Here is a 21,596-nt window from a genome sequence, read left to right on the forward strand (position 1 = left end):
ATGAAGATTTACATCTAAATTTGACATAACAGTCCCACCAAAGGAATATGATAATGTTTTTACTGCTATCCCAAGGAACGTTTTACAGTTACTTGTAGGATCTAGATCTGAGCGTTAAATGATGGCTCCTGTCAATAATATTTTCTTGAAAATGTAGATATTACAAAGGACAAATGTTGTATGAAATACATTAGAAATCTTTTGGTAAATGTAACTGTTCCTTCTGCTAAATATGTTTGGACATCTCTCTTTAATAATATTGACTGGAGAAAGGCATGGTTGATGAATGATTTTTTTTTTTCTTAACAATAAAATTAGAGAGGTTTCTTACAAAATTATACACAAAGTTATTCCAGCCAAAAACATTTAGAAAGATTTCATTTTGAGATGGATTACTTTTGCACCTTCTGCAGCCTGGATGTAGAAACTATTGATCATCTATTTTATCACTGTTTGTTCAGTAAAGTGTTCTGGATTAATGTACAAACTTTTATTCAAAGGAAAACAGAACATGCATACATTTAAAAGAGAAGAACATTTTTTTTATTTTGAAGATAAAAAAAAAGTGGAAAAGGATTAGACATTTTTGTACAACTTGTCATACTCATGGGAAAGTTTCATATTCATAAAAGGACATGGGCTGATGGCAAGCCGAACTTTGCAATGTTTTCACAAGAACTTTTTCAATACAGCACCATAATTAAAGATCTTGAAAATCCTTAGGCCTTATAAACTACGGGCATAATGGACAATTCTTATTTCACTGATATGGTCTCACTGATAATTTGTACATGTATGTGTATAGACGTATACACAGGTGAAGATGCTCAATTTTATTTAAAAAATGTATTTTCCATGGCCTGTATGTTCTTTATGTACCTATTTTCATTTAATTCTTGACCCCCTGACATATCAGTTTATGTTCTGTATTTTTTGTTCAATTTTGTGATTAAAAAAAAAAAAAAATCATCTTTAGACCTTATAGTTTGAAAGTTTCTGACTAAAGGAAAAGAAAGTAAAACATCTAAACATTTTACCTTGTTTTTTTTTTGTTTTGTTTTGTTTTTTTAATAAACACTTCATTTAAATCTATTTTAACAAAGGAGAAAAACACATATTAAAGTAGAACTTTAAGGGGGACTTGGATTTTTCATTTCAGGTTATGAACTTCCTCTCTGCATAGGAGCTTGTCACGCAGGTTCCATCAGCTTTTTTCTTCCTCGTCATTAAAGTAAAATGGATTCATGCAAAATTATTTAGCATCTTTTTGAGAAACCAGCTTAACTTGCTTTTATTTTTTGTCATGTAGATCCTGTGTACACACCTGAAAATTTTAATTTTATGACAGTTTTTGAGCACTGAATTAGTCAAATCAGCCATAAAACCAGATCTCAGTTTATTTTCTATTCTCATAACTAAATATTAGGTTTACACTGCAATAGAAAAAAAAATATACCAAAATATTTTAATGAGTTTCAGATTTCAGTTTTCTTTGAAGTTCTCTATAAAATCAGCTACATATGACTGAAAAATTACTGATTATGTTTTAAAGGGCTATCATTTATTTAGTTCAGTAATTTTGCTAAAGAACTGGTCTCAGATTCTGGGACAATAACATTTTGGTCGTAAACAGATCTTGCATTCAGTAGTGAGATTCAGTTACACCTGGATCAATCTTCATTTCTTCCCTCTCACACTGGATTTTATGGTTTTCAGTCCAATAAACCCAAATCTAACCAGTAAACAATGAAAAGGAGGTCATGGAAAGCCATTCCTTTCAAGCTGGAATCCTTCTTCTGAATGCAACACAGCGTGACACATCTTCACATTGATGTTATCTATGTGATACATGCCATAACATCATGACCACATGCCAACTGAGTAGGTCCACTTCATACCACCAAAGTGTCTCTGAAAGCCAGTTTGTAGACAAAGACCTTCTGAGAGTGGGCCAGAGTGTCTGATACTGGAAAACCTTGGAAAAACTAAGTCCTGTGGGTTGTGGGCTGAGGTTTATGTGGATTAAGATTGGTTTCCACAGACCCCATCAGTCAGTATCTGAGAAGTTTGTAAGTTAGATGAACATCCAACACAGCAAAGAGTCCAACACGGAAGACTGTTAGCTCTTTCTAAACGGTCCTTGTCTGGGGGGTCTCCTCCCTACACACACACTGGTCTGCACAAATGCATATCAATATTAATGGTAATAAAATTACTTGCAGCATCGTGAGGACGGGTTGGCTAACCGGATGAGTTTTTCTGTTAATGGACAGGATTTTATCTAAGTAAGTAAGTAAGTAAATGTTATTTATATAGCACCTTTCACAGACAGAAGTCACAAAGTGCTGCACAAAAAAGCAAAATACAAAAATAAAATACATATAAAAAGATACAACAAAAACACTGTATATAAAAATAGACACAGAAACTGCTGGTCATAACACCCCTAATATACACAGCTGGGTTTGCCTGCCGAAACAAGAAGGTTTTAAGATTGCACTTAAACACATCAACAGACTCAAGCGAACATAGGGAGGGTGGAAGATCATTCCAGAGCCTCGGCGCAACAACCTGAAAAGATCGGTCTCCTCGGGTCCTAAAACGAGAACGAGGGACCATGAGTAAGTTTTGATCCAACGATCTCAACCTCCGCATGGGGGTATATGGACACAACAAGTCTCTTAAGTAGGAAGGGGCCTGGCCATGCAAGGCTCTAAAAGTGAGCACCAGGATTTTGAAATTCACACGAAAAGAGACAGGGAGCCAATGGAGAGTTTTCAGAATTGGCGTGATATGAGCCCTTCGGTTGCATCGAGTCAGCAACCGCGCAGCAGAATTTTGGACCTGCTGCAGATGAGACAACTCTTTTTTGTTTAGACAAGAAAACAAACCGTTACAATAGTCTAAACGAGAAGACACAAAGGCGTGGATAATCATCTCGAGCTCACCTTTGGATACCATTGTCCATTACCATACCATTACCATCTCCAATATTCCCCAAACGATTTAGATTTTACATTGACTGAGAAATGCTTTGACAGAAACGTCCACCTGTTGTTGGAGACAAGTTTATTTATCCTCCCAGTTAAATAAGATTTCCTCATGTCATGCTGATGGTTTGTCCGTCTGGTGGTCCAGTTGGGCTCAGTGATGCCAGCTCAGTCACCAGGCGGTAACATACCACCATCATCGTTCCTCTCATTAGTTAATGTTTGGAACTTCAAACTACAAACAGTGACATGAAGATTCGTGTTTTTTTGATGCACGTCAGGGTGGAATTAGTGCTGCAGGAAGTGGAAACCAGAAATAATAGGAATACATCTGATCACACACATTGTTCAATCTACTGTATTTCACACTTTCCTTTCTCAAAGATAATACTGAATGTATTTGTCTCTTATAAATACCAAATATCACCTTTTCTATTTGTGAAATGCTTCCGAAACATGAATTAAAAATGTAGTTAGCTGACATTTCACTAATTAATCTGAATAGTTCAAACTGAAGATTGCTTTGCTGCTTTGCATGAAGAAGCGTTGACGTATAAATGGACCACACGGTGCAGCTTTCTACAAAGGCCAGACATCATTTCTCGGTTTGCAACATTTTTTTTCCCCGATTAAAGGCTGCAGACCAAATGTCCCCCTTATTTCACCAAATAAAGACAAACTGTTGGAACCATTTATCACTGTCAATATAAACAAGTGCAGATGGCTGACAAACACTTGGCTGTTGGGCAGATTGATCAGCGCTATATACCAAATATATACCAAATATCATTCATAGAATAAATTCATTTTTAAAAAATGGTGAAACAAATTTCCTGTAATTACACTTCAAAGGGTCTAACAAACAAACCACACAGCTTAAAAAGATGAAAGAAACATTGATTTAAATAACAAGTTAGAGATAATGCACTTCTTTTTAAGTGAAATTAAATGTTCTTCATGCTGTGGCACCATCAGTCTTGGAGGACATTCAGTTTTATTTATTTGTTCATTTATTTAAAATATATCAAATTAAACAGCTAAACATAATAAAGAGAAAAAATGAACTGGACTCATCTTGTAATTTGCATTTCTAAAACACTTACACAAGCATGTTTTAATATGCACATTAATCTGCAGTTAAAATGGAGTGTTTGCAGATGCTGCGTTTAGCAGGAAACAAAGGAAGGAATCATAAAACTCCTTCCTGCACCTTATTCAGAGTCATGTCACTGTATCTTGTCTGCTGGGTCTGGAGTAAGGTTGTAAAAGGGAAAGACGAAGAAAGACGTCAAAGTGTCAGGACAGACGTGTCTTTTTTAACAAGAGGCATAAAAACCTGTGAAACCAAAGAAAATGAGGTTCCAGTGGGTTATAGAAACTCACTTCATCTGCTTCGGGAAAAGAAATGATGCAGAAATCTTCCTTGATGTGGGAGAACATTTAAAGATGAGGAGCTAATCTGTTTAGTAACACAGCCAGCAAACAGTTTGGAGCTCAAAATTAGGCGAAAAGCAGATCTGTTAACAACTAAACCAGAAAACTGGAGCTTGTTAACAAAGAATATTGTCTTTCATGATGGACGTCCAGACCTCAAATGGCTCAATATGGCAAAAAAAAAAACCCCCAGACAATTTCCAGATAACTTAGTCAAATACACATTTACGAACTTTTTGTGCTGATTATTTGCTTGTTGTAACGATGCTTCTTGGCATTGTACTGATGGAAGCCTGTTGATTCTCATTCTAAATGGAAAATTACTGGATGAGCAGAGTTTAGTTTGAGAGTTTGCACCCATGAAAACTTGTTAAATCTTTTCTAAACATCTTTCAAGGTCACAACTCGTGAATAAAAAAGAATAATCAACCACAAAGATTTTCTGACCTTTGGTGCTGACTTTAAACACAAATGATTAATATTTTCTGTTTCTTCTTCCATCGTTTTTCCACCATGATTAAAGACATTTAGTTTTTCCCCTCTCCTGAACCACAGAACTATTTGTCTTCATTTTCTTTGCAAAAGTGTGTTTTTACAAATAAAATAGTTTTGGCTTCTCCGGAGTAGACTTTCCATGTTTTTTTGCTCTGGGTTGCACAAAAAATGAGCCAGTATAAAGGAGTTACTACCATTAGGAAGCACAACCAGCCCAGTTCAATCAGTCGCAAGTCAATAGATCAGTTTTGAAATTTTTTCTTAATATTCAGAAGAAGAAAATTAGTAATTATCATCACATACAGGCTGAATATGTACATTTACCTTTACAATTCTGTCTGGTATGATTCCTAAAACTGTTACAGATGACCCCCGGGACGTATCACAGGTAACTAAAGAGGTGAGGTCTTCTCAGACATCTTCTCAATCTGTGTCCTTTCAGTGAAAAAAGTATTCTTAAACCTGTAAATACTGTTGGACTACAAACATCAGTCATCCAGGTGAAAAGTGGAGAAGCAGTAACTCTTTGCTGCCACTAGAGGGAGTGCAAGTCACCACACACAAGCAGCAAAGGGACAGCTCTGCAACCATGGGCTTCAAATGGTCTACCTAATATAAGCATTAATAATAAATAGTGGAGCAAAGAGAGTTCAGTGTTTGCTAAATGTGTCGGCGAAGGCTCAGTGCAAATGAGTGTAAACATAATCCAGAAGCAGTGGATGCTTGAGTGGCGGCGTGTTGGTCCAGTGTGCAGCTCAGTCCTTCACTTCTCCCTGAGCAGGTACAACACCACGGTCTTCAGGTAGTGTCCAAAGCCACAGACGGCAGACACCAGCCAGTGAGAGTGGAAGCTGGGGTCAGTGTTCACCACACACTTTGTAACGTCCACCTGTCAGGGAGAACGAGAGACGACATGAGGCTCACTAAGAACAGGTAGAGGTAAAACCTGAAACCTTGTCCGCTGCAGTAAGACATCAGGTCCCTCTGTTGTGCTTGTCCCATTGGAGGGAAGAGTAGCTGTAAATCAATCAAAAGCTTTCAGCGTGATCGACTTTATTCTTTATTCCATTGGTTTTGACAACTGTACTCAGCAGGATCATCATTAATCTTGGCTAGAATAAGATAAATCCAGGGATTTGTGGCTGTCTGGAAACCCGTAAAAAACAACTTGGAGCTTTTTTGAAAGCCAAGTTAAACTCACTTTTTATTTAAAAGAATATTAGAACATGTCAGTCACTTCTGGATTGTCTACAGCAATGTTTTTCAAATGGGGGTACTTCAACGCATTTCAAGGGGTATGTGAATTTTTTTTTCTTTTTTTTAATGTTTTCTTTAAAATATCCTTAAATAAAATAATATAAATGTATTATATAAATATTTAATGTATTCTAATAAATTAAGTGTACATTCATAAACTGAATTTACGTTTAGATTTACATCATTTCATTCCTCCCAAAATCCCACATTCTGATGTGAACTGAACCCCACTGTCGCTTTGACAACAAAAAACAATGGAGTCCTGGTTGAAGCGCATAGTAGAGATGTGCAAAACACAATTAAAGTTTAAAAGGCCAAACACAAACGACAAAATGCTGGATTTCGTGTTTTTTTTCTGAACCAGAAGTAGTTTGGACTGGTTAGGGGGTACTTGGCTGAAAAAATATTTTACAAGGGGTACTGTGTTGCAAAAAGGTTGAGAACCGCTGCTCTACAGGATGTCAAGAGCTGGACATCAAATAATTTCCTCCAGCTAAATGACGAAAAACAGAGGTAACCATTTTTGGACCACTTGAATCTAGCATTGCACTTTTCCAAAACTAGCCCATCTCCCTCCATCCGTCAGACCACATGCTGGGTCTTGATTCTGGGTGTCGATTCTGAACTCTGCCTCAGCACCCAGATAAGCTGTGAAGAACAGCTCTTATCAGTTAAGAACAATCTCTCAACTCAAACCCATTCTGTCGCATCAGGCTCTGGAAAAAGTCATCCATGCTTCCGTAACATCACGGCTGGACTACTGGAACTCCATCTACCTCGGACTTCCCCAGTCCTCCCTGACTCGGCTGCAGCTTGTTCAAAATGCAGCTGCAAGGCTGCTGACTGGCACCGTGATGTTCCAGCACATCACCCCAACGCTCGCTTCCTTCCATCGGCTGCCCGTTTCTTTTAGAATTCAGTTTAAGGTTCTTTTAATTGTTTTTAAAGGTACTAAAATGGTACATTTCCGAGCTCATTCAGCTTCACTCAGTTCCCAGGACCCTCCGCTCCTCAGGCACCAGGCTTTTACATGTTCCACCGACACGGTTAAAAAGGAAAGAGAGGACCTGTGGAACCAGTTACCAACTGATATCAGATGAGCCTCCTTCATTTCAGCTTTTAAGACCCGGTTAAAACCTCCCCTCTACTCCCTGGCCTTCTCCACATATTACTATCATGTCTGTCAGTAGGGTTCATTTCAGTATGTTTGTCCTTTTTAACTGTTGTGTTTGCCGGCTCTTTTTCTTTCTTTTATGGTATTTTTAACTCTGTAAAGCACTTTGGTCAGTATGTACTGTGCCTAAATGTGCTATATAAATAAAACCTACTTACTTACATGTGTGAACTTTTAAAAAGAGATGATGGAGATTACAAGCATAAAAAGGCCTTTTTGTTCATAGAGGAAAGGAAGACATCACGGCAAAGTCACAGAAAGGCAAGTGGTCGACGTCGACTTAACAGATTTTCATGCAGCTGGTGGAGGTCTGGGTCTTTTTTTAAGGGTTACCCACCAAACCCTGAAACTCCACCATCTCCCATCTCAGATTTCATTCTCTTTATATACAGTCTATGGTTCACACACTGGCTTGAAATTCAAAGCCCCCCCCCCCTCGTCATTGGGGAAACATTAGGGATCTGAAAATGGTCTGAATCGTATGCCAGAGCCTCTGCAGGCTCCAGATGATTGATAGTTAAAAAACAGAAGAAGAAGAATGACGTTGAACCCTTTTAATGGACTTCCAGAGATGTTTTGCCGAGTTGCCAGGACTCACTGGCGCTCTTGGAAACAAACAGAACTTATTGCTTTAATATCTCTCTTGTCTATGTGCTTAAAGACACCCAACAATTCCAACATCTGTTTCCAATATATTAACACTTAGAGAATTTGCTTTGACAAGACGTGCGACTAACCCACAAGAGAGTTTCAAAGCCAAAGAATGTTCTGCAAGTCTCATAAAACCACCTTCCTGGACAGTGATGGACCGGGATAAACAGGTCTTTCGATTGTGCTTGTGCGGTCAGTCATGCGATGCCTCGCCGTTCGTTTCGTCACACTCCGCTTGTCCTGAAAACGCTGCAGGCCTGGGCGCCGTGTTCCCGAGCATGCTGGAGCTCATTTGTTCAGACAGAAACACGTCGTCAGATGTCAGTCGGACTTTATGCCCAGTATTTTACTCTCTTCTTTATTATCAGGCAGGCTTTTAGTGTGTAGGTCTCAGAAAAGCATCCGGTTTATGTCTGCATGTTCTAGAAACTTCTGGTTAGATGAGATACAACTATCCTGCTCTTCTGGATCTACATGAAACATAGATTTACACCGGATCGAGGGCCTGTATGTCAAATTATTACGATGAAATCTGTCAAATTATTCATCAGTTTTGCAGAGTGCCCCCTCATCTGCCTGATCTAAATTCCATGAAGCGTCCTCTGGTTAACGCTCTGGACGACGTGACAGAGGAGACTTTTTCCAGTAAGGCAGCTCTCTGTGGTGTTGGGAAGCAAACTGCTTTTTATTCCAGTTTAGCTTCTGAATCTGTTTCTGCATCATTTAGAACATAAAATCATTTATAGAAGACGTTACAAAGCATTGACAGAAATTCGTCCTACACTTTTCCAACAGCTTAATCCCTTTTGTGGCAACTATGTAGCTTAAAACACTGGCGGAAAGTACAAAGGTTCACTGAACTCACCAGTAAGATCAAATAAATGCATAAATGAATTAAATGAATTAACGAAAATAACTTTTTCCTTTTTTTAAACCAAAATGCTGTTCAAAGTCACACTACTAAACTTATTTCACTTTCACTTTTTGGCACCCCCTTTTGAAATGTAATTCAGATCTAATTTGCATCCTGTTTCTTTTCTGGGTTCTTTAGTAAAAGTAAAAGTCAGTCTTATCTCATCTGTCTTTCTTTCCTTCTTTCTGATATTATCCTGTTATGTCTGATGAACCCGACATGGTGCACATTTCTAGCTGAAGTAAAAAGGTAAGATAGTATTAAAGGAGTGGTTTCTCAGCCTTACAATGTTGCTGAGCAACAGGAGCTCCAGGATTGGGCCAGATAAATGTCAGTGTACCCTCAAAGTGAATTAGAAGCACAGAGTTTTAAGGTCAGAAAGGTTCACAGTGTTCCTACTGTAGCACTATGTAATTTCCTGACCTTTGAAAATACACTTATCTGACTCATGTTGATGGCACAGTGACATCTAGTTTGTACAGCACCAGTCAAAAGTCTCATTAGATATAGTGGGAAAATGTGTCAAACTCTTGACTGGTACGGTGCATTCCTGGAGCAAACGCTGCCCAGCAGCACCCTGAGGCAGACAAATCCCTGCTTTTACAAGACAATGATCAACACTGCATACATCGATATATAATGATTATATGGTCTGTGAGCCAGTGACGTCAATCCAAAACGCAAACGTTGTTCACAATCTAATAAAATAACCATTTATTAAATGTGCTTTTGTTTTGAAAATGGCAGCTACTCAGCTTATCTAGTTTCCATTTTTCACTTGTTTGTGTTTTTCTAAGAACTTATTTATATTTATATTGATTCATTTAAATACCTGAGCTCAGGAATAAAAATGTTAAATCGTCTTCTCATTGTTTTTCTCAAAGTGTTCAATTTCCTCTGATATTGTTTAATAATCGAACTGAATCTGAGACATCAGCAAACATCAAATTGCTATCCAACAGAATATTGTATCATGATCAAACTGGCTGATTACACCCGTAGTTCAAGTCCCAGGCATGCCAACAGAGATGAGCCACTGTGTGCCCTTGAGCAAGGCACTGAACTGCCACAACATGACAACCCACTGCTGTCTAGGAGGTCACGTGCATCAAATCCACACTTCCTGAAGTAAAAATGAAAGAATTAATCTGAGGTTAACACATTTGGTCTTTGGTTTCATTCATTCATTCATTTATTTTCTAAACTGCTTTGGGTTCAGGGTCGCAGGGAAGCTGGAGTCCACCTCCAGCTTCCAGAGAGGCAGGATCCAGCTGGACCGGCCACCGGTCCATCACAGGACCAGGTTTTAGTTATGGTCTGGGTTCCGTGTTATCCCTCTTGAACATTTCTGCTCTTCATGGTTTGCTGAGTTTTGCTTCATGTTTTCCATCTGATCTGGGTTCAGTTTCATGATTCTGTACTGGTCACCACCTCCCTCGGCATACATCCCAACAGGTTTACCTTGTGAGCTTTACTGGGTTCAGTTTTTATTGGGTTCCTGTTTGTTTTTCGAAATTCTTGTTTTTCTGCTTCCTGTTTGCAGCTTTACTTTTTTTTAAAACTATGATATAAAACCTCAGATTGAAAACATTTAACTTATTTAAGTGACTAAATCTCTTCCTTTTTGTTTCTTCTAGACGTTCAATCATCAGTAACATTCACACACTCACTAAACCAGCCACACAAACACATCATCAGGTGTGTTTCCTTACCCAGCCCCCTCTCCTTTTCAACCAGGCGGTCAGACTCTTGCGGACAAATTCCCCCATGCAGTCCACAATGGTGTGGACCATCGCTGGGTGACCGTGGCGTACACAGTCCACTGCTAAGGCTCCTGCTACGGCGTACAAGGAAACCACCTTCCCCCACGTCACACCTGATGGGAGACACAGATGTGTTTTAACATCAAGCTCTTCTAGATCCTGCAGTCTGCCATGAAAACACACAAAATGACATGAGGTTTTACGGTATTTAGAGCCGGACCTTAAAGCAGAACATTTCTCTGTCATCAGTGCTCTGAATGGATGGGAAGACTTGTTATAAAACCTCAGGAGCCGCCAGGCGTTGGGCCTGCGTGCTCCTCTGTCCCACAAAGAAGGAAAGCTAAACAGGCAGGCGGTCCGCGTCGCTACATCAGCCAGCAGTTTTCCGACTGTGTGTGTGTGGAGTGCAGCTCTCCACTGCCACGCCATTTGCAGTCAAAACTTCAGTCTATTTCTGTGGTGTTTATACGTCCAACACATACAAACGGAGCCGAAGCTCCATCCATCATCTGCAACTGTCTGCTGATTCGTCTCAGACTCAGAAAAGCAGGTCAGGTTTCTCTTCAACAGGGAAATCTGGAAACTGCATTCAGGGAGTTAAGAAGAACATGTATGACACCTAAATAGTTGTTTAAATTACTCCTAAAAAGAGTATTCTGTGACTGGAAAGGAAGACTGTGCCAGTTTAACCATCCTGGGGAGTCATCTGTGAAGGTATTTTGTGGATTTGAACAAGAAAAAAAGAAGCTTGCCCTCATTTCTAGAGCTTCCTGCTCTGATGGGGCTCCCGCAGGGGAAATATTTCCCAGATGGAGTCCACATCAAGTCTTTTTTAATGATTTGTGATCACTCTGTATATCATAATGCTGGTGCAGAGTTATGCAGCGTTTAACACTGTTGCTTCACAAACAACATCCAGGAGTTAGACCTGCTGGAGTTTGCATACTGTCCCAGTGGATTCCCACCACACTCCAACACTTACAAGGTGTCTGCACTGGATGAATGGATTAGTAAATGCAGAAGTATGAAAGCAAGATATGGTTTCCCATCTTTCATGAAGTCTTTTGCATCAACAATAATAGAAAAACAAATCAAGTTTAGAGAAATCAGTAATAAACAATGAGACCTTTCTAACAGACCTTTCGACACCTGCTGCCTATTTAAATCTGCATCTGTAGATTTTTTGGGTCATTAAAACCCCAATTTTCTTTACCATCACCACTATGTTGCTAAGAGATCTCTATTTTCACCTGGACATGATGATGAAGACACTTCCTGTCAGACTTTCCACCAATCAGAGAGCTTAAACTGACGGTAACGTCCAATCAGGAGCAGCCAAAGATCAACAAGTGATAAGAAAAGCAGTAAAATAATGATCCTCTATGGCTGGAATAAAGCAAAGAAGACGTTGGGATGCAGCTGAGGTGGAGGTGCTGCAGTGAGGATAGCAGGTAGATAGTAGCAGGAAGACGTGTGGAAACATGGTAACAGTGTGTGTTGTGTGTTTTTCAGATGTGAGAGAATGATGTGCAGATGAGAAAAGGCTTGGTCACTGCGGATCTATGTGTTATTTCAGCAAACTTCTGTTTTCTTCTTCTGGTTGCTCTTTATGCTGCTTTTTCTATTCATACATTCATTTTTATATCATTTTAGCCTCATAATCTGACAGCCGAGGCTGAAAACATCACGTCTGCATGGAAACGTCACGTCTGCATGGAAACGTCACGTTTGCATGCTGACTGGGGTTAAACGCACTAAAGGGTGCATATTTAGGATTAACAGGACACACAAACATTATCTAAATATCTGCAGAATATGGATCATAAGGATGAAGGGGACCTTCTTTTTTCATCGTCTGCGTATCAGATTTATTCTTATCTCTTTACATTTTTAACATTTTAATCAAGTTTAACTTTTGCACAAGTAAATAAATGCTTAAACATGCCAGTCCAAGATGTAATTATCAGAACTTTAATCCATCCAATGAATATTTTTTTTACTATTTGGGAAGTAATTGTTTAAATGACAAGCTTGTTATTACTAAGTCCAAAATGACCCATATCTTTATAATATTTTATAGCTGCTACATCCGTACAAACGTGTTTTTCACAATAGCTGGTTAGAGATGCATGCAAATAACTGGGAAACAGAGGTAACATAATTGAACTGACATGATCACTGTGTGAAATCAAAGAACTAATCTCACCGAGAAATTAACCAGAAGTCCATAATCAATTTCTTGCCTTCACTAAGTGACTGCGACATACTCGCCATCGTCATGGTGGGCTTGATTTAGGGGGTTTGACATAAAATCTACAATGTAATTTTTTTTATGTAATTTTTTTCTGCTGTGATCTAAAAATAACCAAATGCTAACCTCCTCTACTGTTTATTAACTTGTTTACACTACAAATTCAGCCATTATATCCAATCAGAGTTTTCTAATGTTGTGGAATCATCTGGGAATAAGTAATTCACAAGCAAATATATAAACATTTATAGTTAAAAGAGCCGATTATCAGTAAAAAAAAAAAACAAAACAAAAAAAAACATAACGTTTACTTCAACAAGTATATTCTCAACCAAACACTGAAATGTTCTGCTACTTATCTAGCCGGTTTTATTACTTAGCATCTGTTGCTGAACAAAAGCTATGCATAAAGTCGAAATAGGTGTTTTCTCAGTGAAATTACAATGATGAAAACTGATAAAGAAAGTTAGGAATGTGGACAGCAGAACTTAAACTATAATCTTGATGACAAAGTAGAACCTAAACACTCCTGAGCTCTAACTAGCTGCTTGCTAGCTTTGTCTGTCTTGCATTAGGAGCTGCAGAAAATATGTAAATTAATCTGAATGTTTTTCACTGAAATTAAAATAATGAGAACAAGGAGACAAGGAAACTAAAATAGATATGTGATGGACAGCAGAAATAAATCTAGAAGCTAAATGACAAAAAAACTAAATGCTTCTCTGCATTAACTAGCTTGCTGCTTGCTATCTGTCTAGCATTTGGTGCTGAACAGAAAATAAACGCTATGAACATTTTTCACTGAAATTAAAAAAATAAGAGCAAAGAAACATAAAAACAGTTAAGTGCTAATATTTATTTAATGCTAATCTGGTTTGCTAGCTGGTTGCTAACTGGTTGCTAACTTTGTCAAGTATTTGGTGTTGAACAGAAAATATATCCTTTATTTTGTTCCAATTTTTCCCCATTGGTTAAAAATAACTAGATCAAAGGACTGAGTAAAAACACTGACATGTGGACATTAGGCCAAAAGCTCCGTGACAAAGAAGCTAAATGCGCTTTTGTGTTTGCTAGCCTGTTTACAACTCTGCAGCAAACATTTAAATAACAAAACTCAAAGAGCTAATGGGAGCAAAGAGTGAAGTTTTAATCATTTACAGATTGATCATAAACTTCTGGTTGTTACCCAATTTCTGAATGTTCAATAACCAGATCATCGTACGACTATCTCCTTGTAGCACGTGGCTGTAAAATGTTTAGTTAGACCTTATGTGTCCTCTATATGTAGAAAGTTGAAACTGGAGACAGAATGTAATGAGCTGACAGTTTTATCTGGCCTCAGACAACTTGCATGTGGGACACCAGAGGACATATTAGCAGCAGTTTATCTCTGAAATGTAGAAAGCAGCATGACATTGCTGCATCATGCAGTTCAGACACATTTGTGGTCATAATCTGCAGCGTCTGAGGACTTCCTCTTCACACAGTGGCTCTTCGACACTGTCAACTTTGGTGTTTATCCATATTTACACTTCATTCATTAAATATTTAATTTACAACCTACTAACTGAAGCCTGGCAACAGCTCTTTAAGTACATCTGACTTACATCACTAATCAAATTTATTAACTGGCTGTTATTTTTATACCAGCTCTACATGTTAACATGGACTAAACTAACCTGATTCCCACCATTTGGACTCTTAATTACATTAGCAGCAGATCTCTTTGTTACATTCCCAGAGGAAGAAGCCAGCTGAGACTCATGACTGAAGTCGCTGGGTGGGGTCCAAACTGTCTGTAACAATCACACACTCTGCAACATGTTATCCTAATATGGACTGAATGTTTTCCCCCCAGCTGCTTTCCTGTCAGGGGATGGCAGAACCAAAATACCTCTAACTAATGAGGAATCCTAAGGGCAGCCTGCACAGGAGGTGTTTACTTGGGAAAAAAAAGTTTAAAGGGTGAAAATGATTATGTAATTCAGTGAACAAGTAAAAGAGGAATCATCACAAGTTCCCCAAACTCTCAATATCTTTATTATATTTGTTTCAAACTCTGAAGTTCCTCCTTCCGAAAGATAACAGAGGCTTCCTCAAAAGGATGGGCATCATGCTTTGTTTTCAAGTCTGCATTCATGCCAACCAAAGAAAGCCCTTTAAGTTAGTTTCTATGATGCAAAGCTGCTCGAAAAGACTTAAATCCTCACAAGCAGACATACCTGTGGAGAAGATGTCTGCTGCAACAGCCAGGAAGGCATCAGAGACCACGTTCTCTGATGCCACCGTGATGTTCAGCTGTCGCGCCACGTTGCGGTACACATTGGGACGAAGGAACTCCAACTCATCACCTGCACAAGAGAAATTAATCGGTTAGCAAGCTTTTTTCACGGTGGGCTGAGCAGGATTTAGTTGGGATTGACCAGAACCAGCTTGGTTTTCCTGCATCCAGTTTGTCAGCTACATTTGGCTGCAGGCACTTACCTCCAACACACGTCTGATACACATCTCAACAAACACCCAGCAAATCAACAAAGGGCACTTTCAGAAAATCTTCTTTTAAACTCAGACACAAACGATTTTCTCTCTTTTCACTCAGAAATTGGCACGTCCCCCCCCCCAAACATTTCTGCCAAACTTCACGTACTCTGCAGTTCCAGATTCTGTTCAGTTTGAGCTTCCAGTGAATTTCTTGCTAAACTGGAGGTGGACTAAAAGAAAAAAAAACATTTAATCTACCTGAGAGATTCCAGGGAATCACACCCAGGAGTTCTTCTGAAAATGACGCAGAAAGTTTATACAACACCCAGATTTTAGGCTCCTTTACAGCTTCAGAGACACTTCAGAGAATTTAGGAGGTCATACAGTTTTTCACTAATATGACCTGCTTCTCGGTTTCATAACTATTGCGCAATACGTGTATCAAAACTTAACTGGAATCCAGTTAGAATATTAAATATAACTTTTCTAAAGATCTATTTTTCTACAGGAAATAACCAAAAATATAATTTATGTTTCAATTACAGCAAAAAAAATAAAATAAAAATTAAATTAAATGTTTAATTCTCAAAATGACAGCAGACACACATTTGAGGCTGATTGTCACCAGAAGGCATCAGGAGAGGAGGGAAATAATCTCACCCAGCCACAGGAGGACGGATGAAACCTCTCCAAGGGTCCCACCAGACGCAGCCAGTCCGTGTTCAGGCTTAGACCACCCGATCCCGGCACGGTTCAGCCTGGAGTAGATGTAGTCCCTGCACAGTGCTTTGGCCTGGGACACCAGCTCCTTGTCGGTGGGCGAGCGGTCAAACACTTCAGCGGCAAACACGGAGGAGCGACGGAGCATCTCCATGCTGCCGCGCCGCGCGCAGCTCACCTCCCCGTCCTCAGGCGACGCTCCGCGGCCGCTTCTCTCCCGCTGACACCCCCGCCTCCTCTTCGCTTGTGTGAAACAGAAAGATTTGTGGAGATTATCCTGCAGAGCAAACAGACGGATTAGGTTATGGGAATGTTTTGACAGCCTGGATGAAGTCTAGCAGAGAAATGCTGGGAAAAGTTTGGGATGGAAAAGTTCTGCATGAAGCAATGGAAGTGTGCAGAAGTTTTAGAATAAACAATGAGAAATTGCACTTACCCAGAATACTGGCAGCCCCAGAGACAATCATCATCCCCAGCAGGAGGAAAGTTTTCCCCCCAGATGAAACCTGGATCACTGACTGTTTAACAGCTGAGGATTTACTGACTGTCTCATCCAGAAATACTTCCAGTTTCCAGCCTGACAGGCTTTCCTTCTAAGGGCACTTATTGTGGACTCCAAAGGCGGAGATAGGCAGCCCCAACCTAAGCTCCGCCCCGTCCCATCTCCAGCAACATGCACACTTTCATAACCTGTCTCAGCAGCTCACTAAAGATGTCCAGAAATTAGACTCATCCCACTTCAGTTTTCACTGCGACACCAGCAAAGCGTTACTCAACACCCTGCTACACCAGGAAAACTGGAAACAACTGCAGAGATTTACTAAAACCTGTAAAATAATCTAATTCAGTGTATGAGGGAACAAGCTGGCATCACCCGGATCAGAGCTGAACAAGACTCTAAAGACTTCAAATGTCTGTCCTTTTGACGTTTCTGCCTTTTTTCCCCACTTTCTGTCCAGATGATCCCACATGGCTTCAGGCATGAGATCTGGGTTCTGGGACAAATCCATCCCTCCATCAGGCCTGTTACCTTTGTTTTGTATCCACTTCTTGCATCATGTGGCATACGTCAGCCTTTTCTGTCTGTCCTCCTCCCTACGAGGCCGATTTTCTCAGCCTCCTGTTGGGAATGATGTACCCAAAATAAAAATGCCTCGTCCAAGGATGCAACAGCAGATTTACTGGAGGAGCAGGATCTGAACTGGTCCCTTCCAGTGATTTAGTGTCACTCGAGATGTGTTACTATGTCAGAATAAATTCATCTGGAACACAGAATATGTACATCAGAAAGCCGCAAGTGTTTTTCAGTGAAAACCAGAAGATAGCAGCCAGTTCATGCAGGAACACGTAGAGTCTGGTGAGGAACTGCGCAAAGGTAGAAGCTAAGAACTGTAAATGGACCAAGTCATGGACAGGACAGAAGTCTTCACACCTCTCTTTAGAGCAGAGCTAGTCAACACAGTCCTGCAGGTTGTCAATGTATACCTGCTCCAACACACCTCCAATGGGTCTTTAGAGACACCAAGATGATCCAGGAAGAAGAGAAGCACAATATAGTTTAAGATACAAGAGAATATTTCACTATAAAACCTCAATCTCCATGGACACTGATGTTCTCTTACATCTATCATGGTGTGCCCCCGCACCATTACTCCTCTCTCTTCCAGCAACACTTTTAGGAATTTAGACACCTTGAAAAGTTCATAGACTTTAGGGTTACAGGCAGCAGGATGGACGACAAATGAAATTTTTTTTTTTTTTTTCAAACAATCTTTTTGTCATCCATTCTGTAACCCTAAAGTCTATGAATTTTTCAAGGTGTCTGAATTTCTAAGATTCTGTTTGTGTAAATACTCTCAAAAGGACATGAATTTATAAGTGATTAAAAAAGTGACAAAACATTTCTGAAAATACTTATCTAATCTTTCAGCCTGTTTAGTCCTGCTTGGAGAAGATCAGGATTGGAACCACTGATGTCAAGCCAACTTTATTTATAAAAAGGCATTTTAAAACAGCAACTAAGTATTGAACTACTAAAACATTAAAAAGGACATAAAATCAGGTATAAAAGAGAAATAAAGACATGTCATGACACTGAAAAACTGCCACACTCTGTGAGACCCAAAATGCAGAAAGAGTCAGAATGAAGCACAATTTATTTCTTGAGTTAAGTGGTTGTTCTGTCCAGGTAGTATCTCTAGGAGGAAAAGATAATTAGCGGAGTCCAAACAAATGAAGTCTTTGAGAAAATGGTTTTGGAACAATGAGGCTTACTGAGTCCAGGGGAAGGTGGTTGATTGGCTGGTGGGGGTGGTCGAGATCTCAGGAGTGGTGAGCAAGATGGCAGGGCGAGAAGGGGGGGGGGAATCAGCTGCTCTGGAATTGGTGGAGTGGATCCAGTGAAGCAAGGCAGCACTGAGTCACAAGAAGGAGCAAAAACAATGGCTAACAAACACTTAGAGAACATGGACTCCTCAAGGAGCCAGATTTACCACAGGTACTATGAGATAATCTGGCAGAGACTGGAGCTCCTGCAGGTGCTTAAGCAAGTTCCAGATGAGCTGCAGGTGTGTTCCATTAGCACTCCAGACTCCACCTTGAGCCTCCAGGAAACCTGCTCAGCCCCACCTAAAAACCCAGGAGAGAAAAAGAAAACGCCACTGCCAGGAGCAAGCCATGACACATGGTACAGAATAAAAAGGTGTGTTTTTCTAAAACAGCCCTGTGGAAGCCAGTCCTGTTCCAGAACTCGAAACACCTTCAGCGTTTCCATCAACTGACAGAAGATTATCCATGAAGTGGTTGCTAGGCAGCAAGCTAAGAACTCACATGTTATGAATCTGTAGCGATTTGTTTCATAAAAGGCAACAAATGAGTTTAAAAAAAATCTACCACAGGTAGAATTGAAACATCCATAAAAAGCTGAAACCTCCTTAAAAAGCAATCAACATGTCACAATTCCAAAGCCAACGCAGGGCTAACAAGTCTGCAGACCTGAGGCAAGTGAAGGAAGAATGGGCAGAAAAATGTCCTGAAGTGGAACCTCAGAGTCACCAAGCAGGAAAAGAAGATGAAGAGAAAACATTTGTGACTTTTAAGGTGAAAACCGAGCAGAGCAGAAGAAAACCTGTTCTTATCAACAACTGGGTCGGTAACCTGGAGTTGGACAGTTGCTTTGGAAAAGGAGCGCTGCAATCAAGCAGCTCTAACCAGCCGCCATCTCCCAAAAAATCCTGCTTCAGCTCTCCAGGTGTGTATCATCGCAATCTGTTTACCTCAAACAGCACATGGAAAAGTTTTCCAGCTATTCTTTATTGTCTTTAAAACTCAGCTCCTACACCGCAGTCCATCGAGACAAGAAAGTTGCCCGAAGAGCGGCAAACCAAGTGGACCAGTAGGATGTCTGAGCTGGGTAACTTCAGGGCCAGTACGTCCAGGAACAAGACCCTGAATGAGTCCATCGTGGAGGTCTACAAGATGACTTTTCGTTGATAGTTTATGAACTGCTGGAAATAAAAACGGAAAATGGCTAAAAGGATTTCAACAGGTGTGTTTATCAAGGGGGTGGAGCAGAAATCTGATTGGACACTCCAGGGGCCAAGTCAGGTGATTGACAGCTCACTGGAGCAGGAGAACAGAAAAGTCTTTCCAGTAGGGAGAAGTGATACCAAAACTTTTCAACTGGTTACCTTAGGAGTGAGTGTGAGTCTGAATGGTTGTTTGTCTCTCTGTGTTGGACCTGTGATGGACTGGCGACCTGTCCAGGTGGACCTGCCTCTCGCCCAGTGATTGCTGGAATAGACTCCAGCTTCCTACTACCCTGAATTGGTCTAAGCACTTAAGAAAATGGATTAAAGATGTAAGAATGTGGAGACATGAAGATATTTATTCCTGACTTTTTAAGTAAAGAACATATTATACTGAAACAGATGCCAACACCAGCAGTCCCAAAGCTCCCAACTCAAGGATCCAGTCTCCCACCTCCAGACAGTAAACCAGGACTGATCATCATACTTCCACATTAAGTGCTTAGTGCACTGAAATAACCCAATGCCTTAATGCAGACCTTTGTGGCCTTGTATCTCCACTTGGTGATCCAGATTATTAATGCAAAGATGTTTAAATTCTCATGTCTCTTCAACGTGAAAACAGTTGTCATGGCAATGTTTACATATTAGAGAGAGGAATACATCTGCTCCCAACATATTTGACATGTCACAGGTGTCAAACTCCTCGAGGGCCGATATCCGGCAGGTTTTTGTTGTCTCCTGCTCCAACACACCTGATCAAAATGAATGAGCAGGACAACAAGAAGCTGTTGGATCCATTTAATATGAATCAGGTGTGTTGGAGCACGGAAACAATAAAATCCTGCCGCCGGCCTTCAGGGACTGGAGTTTGTCACCCCTAGCAGAGTTCAGACTGACCACACTGATTTGTGATTTTTTTTTTTTTTTTTTTTTTTTTAAAATGAAAAATAACATGTTTTCCATCTTCCCGTTAAATTGTAAATATAGACATCTGGAATAGATGAATGTTTGAAAGACTTAAATATATGAATATTTCTACATTTAATGTTATTGCAGCATGGGCAAACTATCTGCAAACATCACACTAAAATGAACATCTCTGTTAACAACTTAACTATACCTCCACATCAGCTCTATAATCAGAAATTTCTTCATCTGGAAGAAACAACAAGATTAAGAGAGGACAGGGACAGATCCATGTCAAGTCATGTTTTTGTGACATTTGTTTTCTCAACTCAGAAAATTCATATGGAAGCTGAGAGCGGTGTGTGAGCATGTTTTTTGTTTATCACTGTTATCTTGAGATAATGACATAATTATCTCAATTATCTGATCATACACCAAGCCTACTGAACAAGCAAACTAGGACACTTATCAAGCTCAACCTAACAAGTTAATCAAGCTAAACCTGAGTGGCTAATCAAACTAGCATACTAAACAAACTAAACCGAAGATTCTAATCATGTTACAGCTACACCTAACATACTAAGCAAGCAAACTAAACGTAGCAATGTAATGCAACCTAGCAAAGTACTTTAGCTAAACCCAACATGCTAATCAAGCTAAACCGAACATACTCAACAAGCTAAACCCAAGATGCTAATAAAGCTAAACCTAACATATTAAATAAGCTAAATCCAAGATGCTAATCAAGCTAAACCTAACATACTCAACAAGCTAAACCCAAGATGCTAATAAAGCTAATCCTAACATACTCAACAAGCTAAACACAAGATGCTAATCAAGCTAAACCTAACATACTCAACAAGCTAAACCCAAGATGCTAACCAAGCTAAAACTAACATATTGAATAAGCAACACCCAAGATGCTAATCAAGCTACACCCAGCATACTAAACAAGCAACTAAACCTAAGACACTAATCAAGCTCAACCAACTTAATCAAGGAAACCCTAACTTTCTAAAACTAGCATACTA

The 21,596-nt window shown here is 39.7% G+C and overlaps 1 protein-coding gene across 1 annotated transcript; it reads right to left on the minus strand.

Annotated features, from left to right (window-relative positions):
• Positions 1-5,655: 5,655 nt before the first annotated feature.
• On the minus strand, positions 5,656-16,691 carry boka (BCL2 family apoptosis regulator BOK a). The gene is made up of 5 exons (XM_079245348.1): positions 16,566-16,691; positions 16,070-16,406; positions 15,151-15,279; positions 10,627-10,790; positions 5,656-5,808 (listed from the first exon to the last, which is right to left on the minus strand). Exons 2-5 carry the CDS (start codon positions 16,281-16,283, stop codon positions 5,683-5,685), a joined length of 633 nt encoding a protein of 210 aa, XP_079101474.1. The 5' UTR covers positions 16,284-16,406; positions 16,566-16,691; the 3' UTR covers positions 5,656-5,682.
• Positions 16,692-21,596: the final 4,905 nt, after the last annotated feature.

The sequence above is a fragment of the Telmatherina bonti genome (genome assembly GCF_933228915.1).
Source record: "Telmatherina bonti genome assembly, chromosome: 8".
Lineage (NCBI taxonomy): Eukaryota > Metazoa > Chordata > Actinopteri > Atheriniformes > Telmatherinidae > Telmatherina > Telmatherina bonti.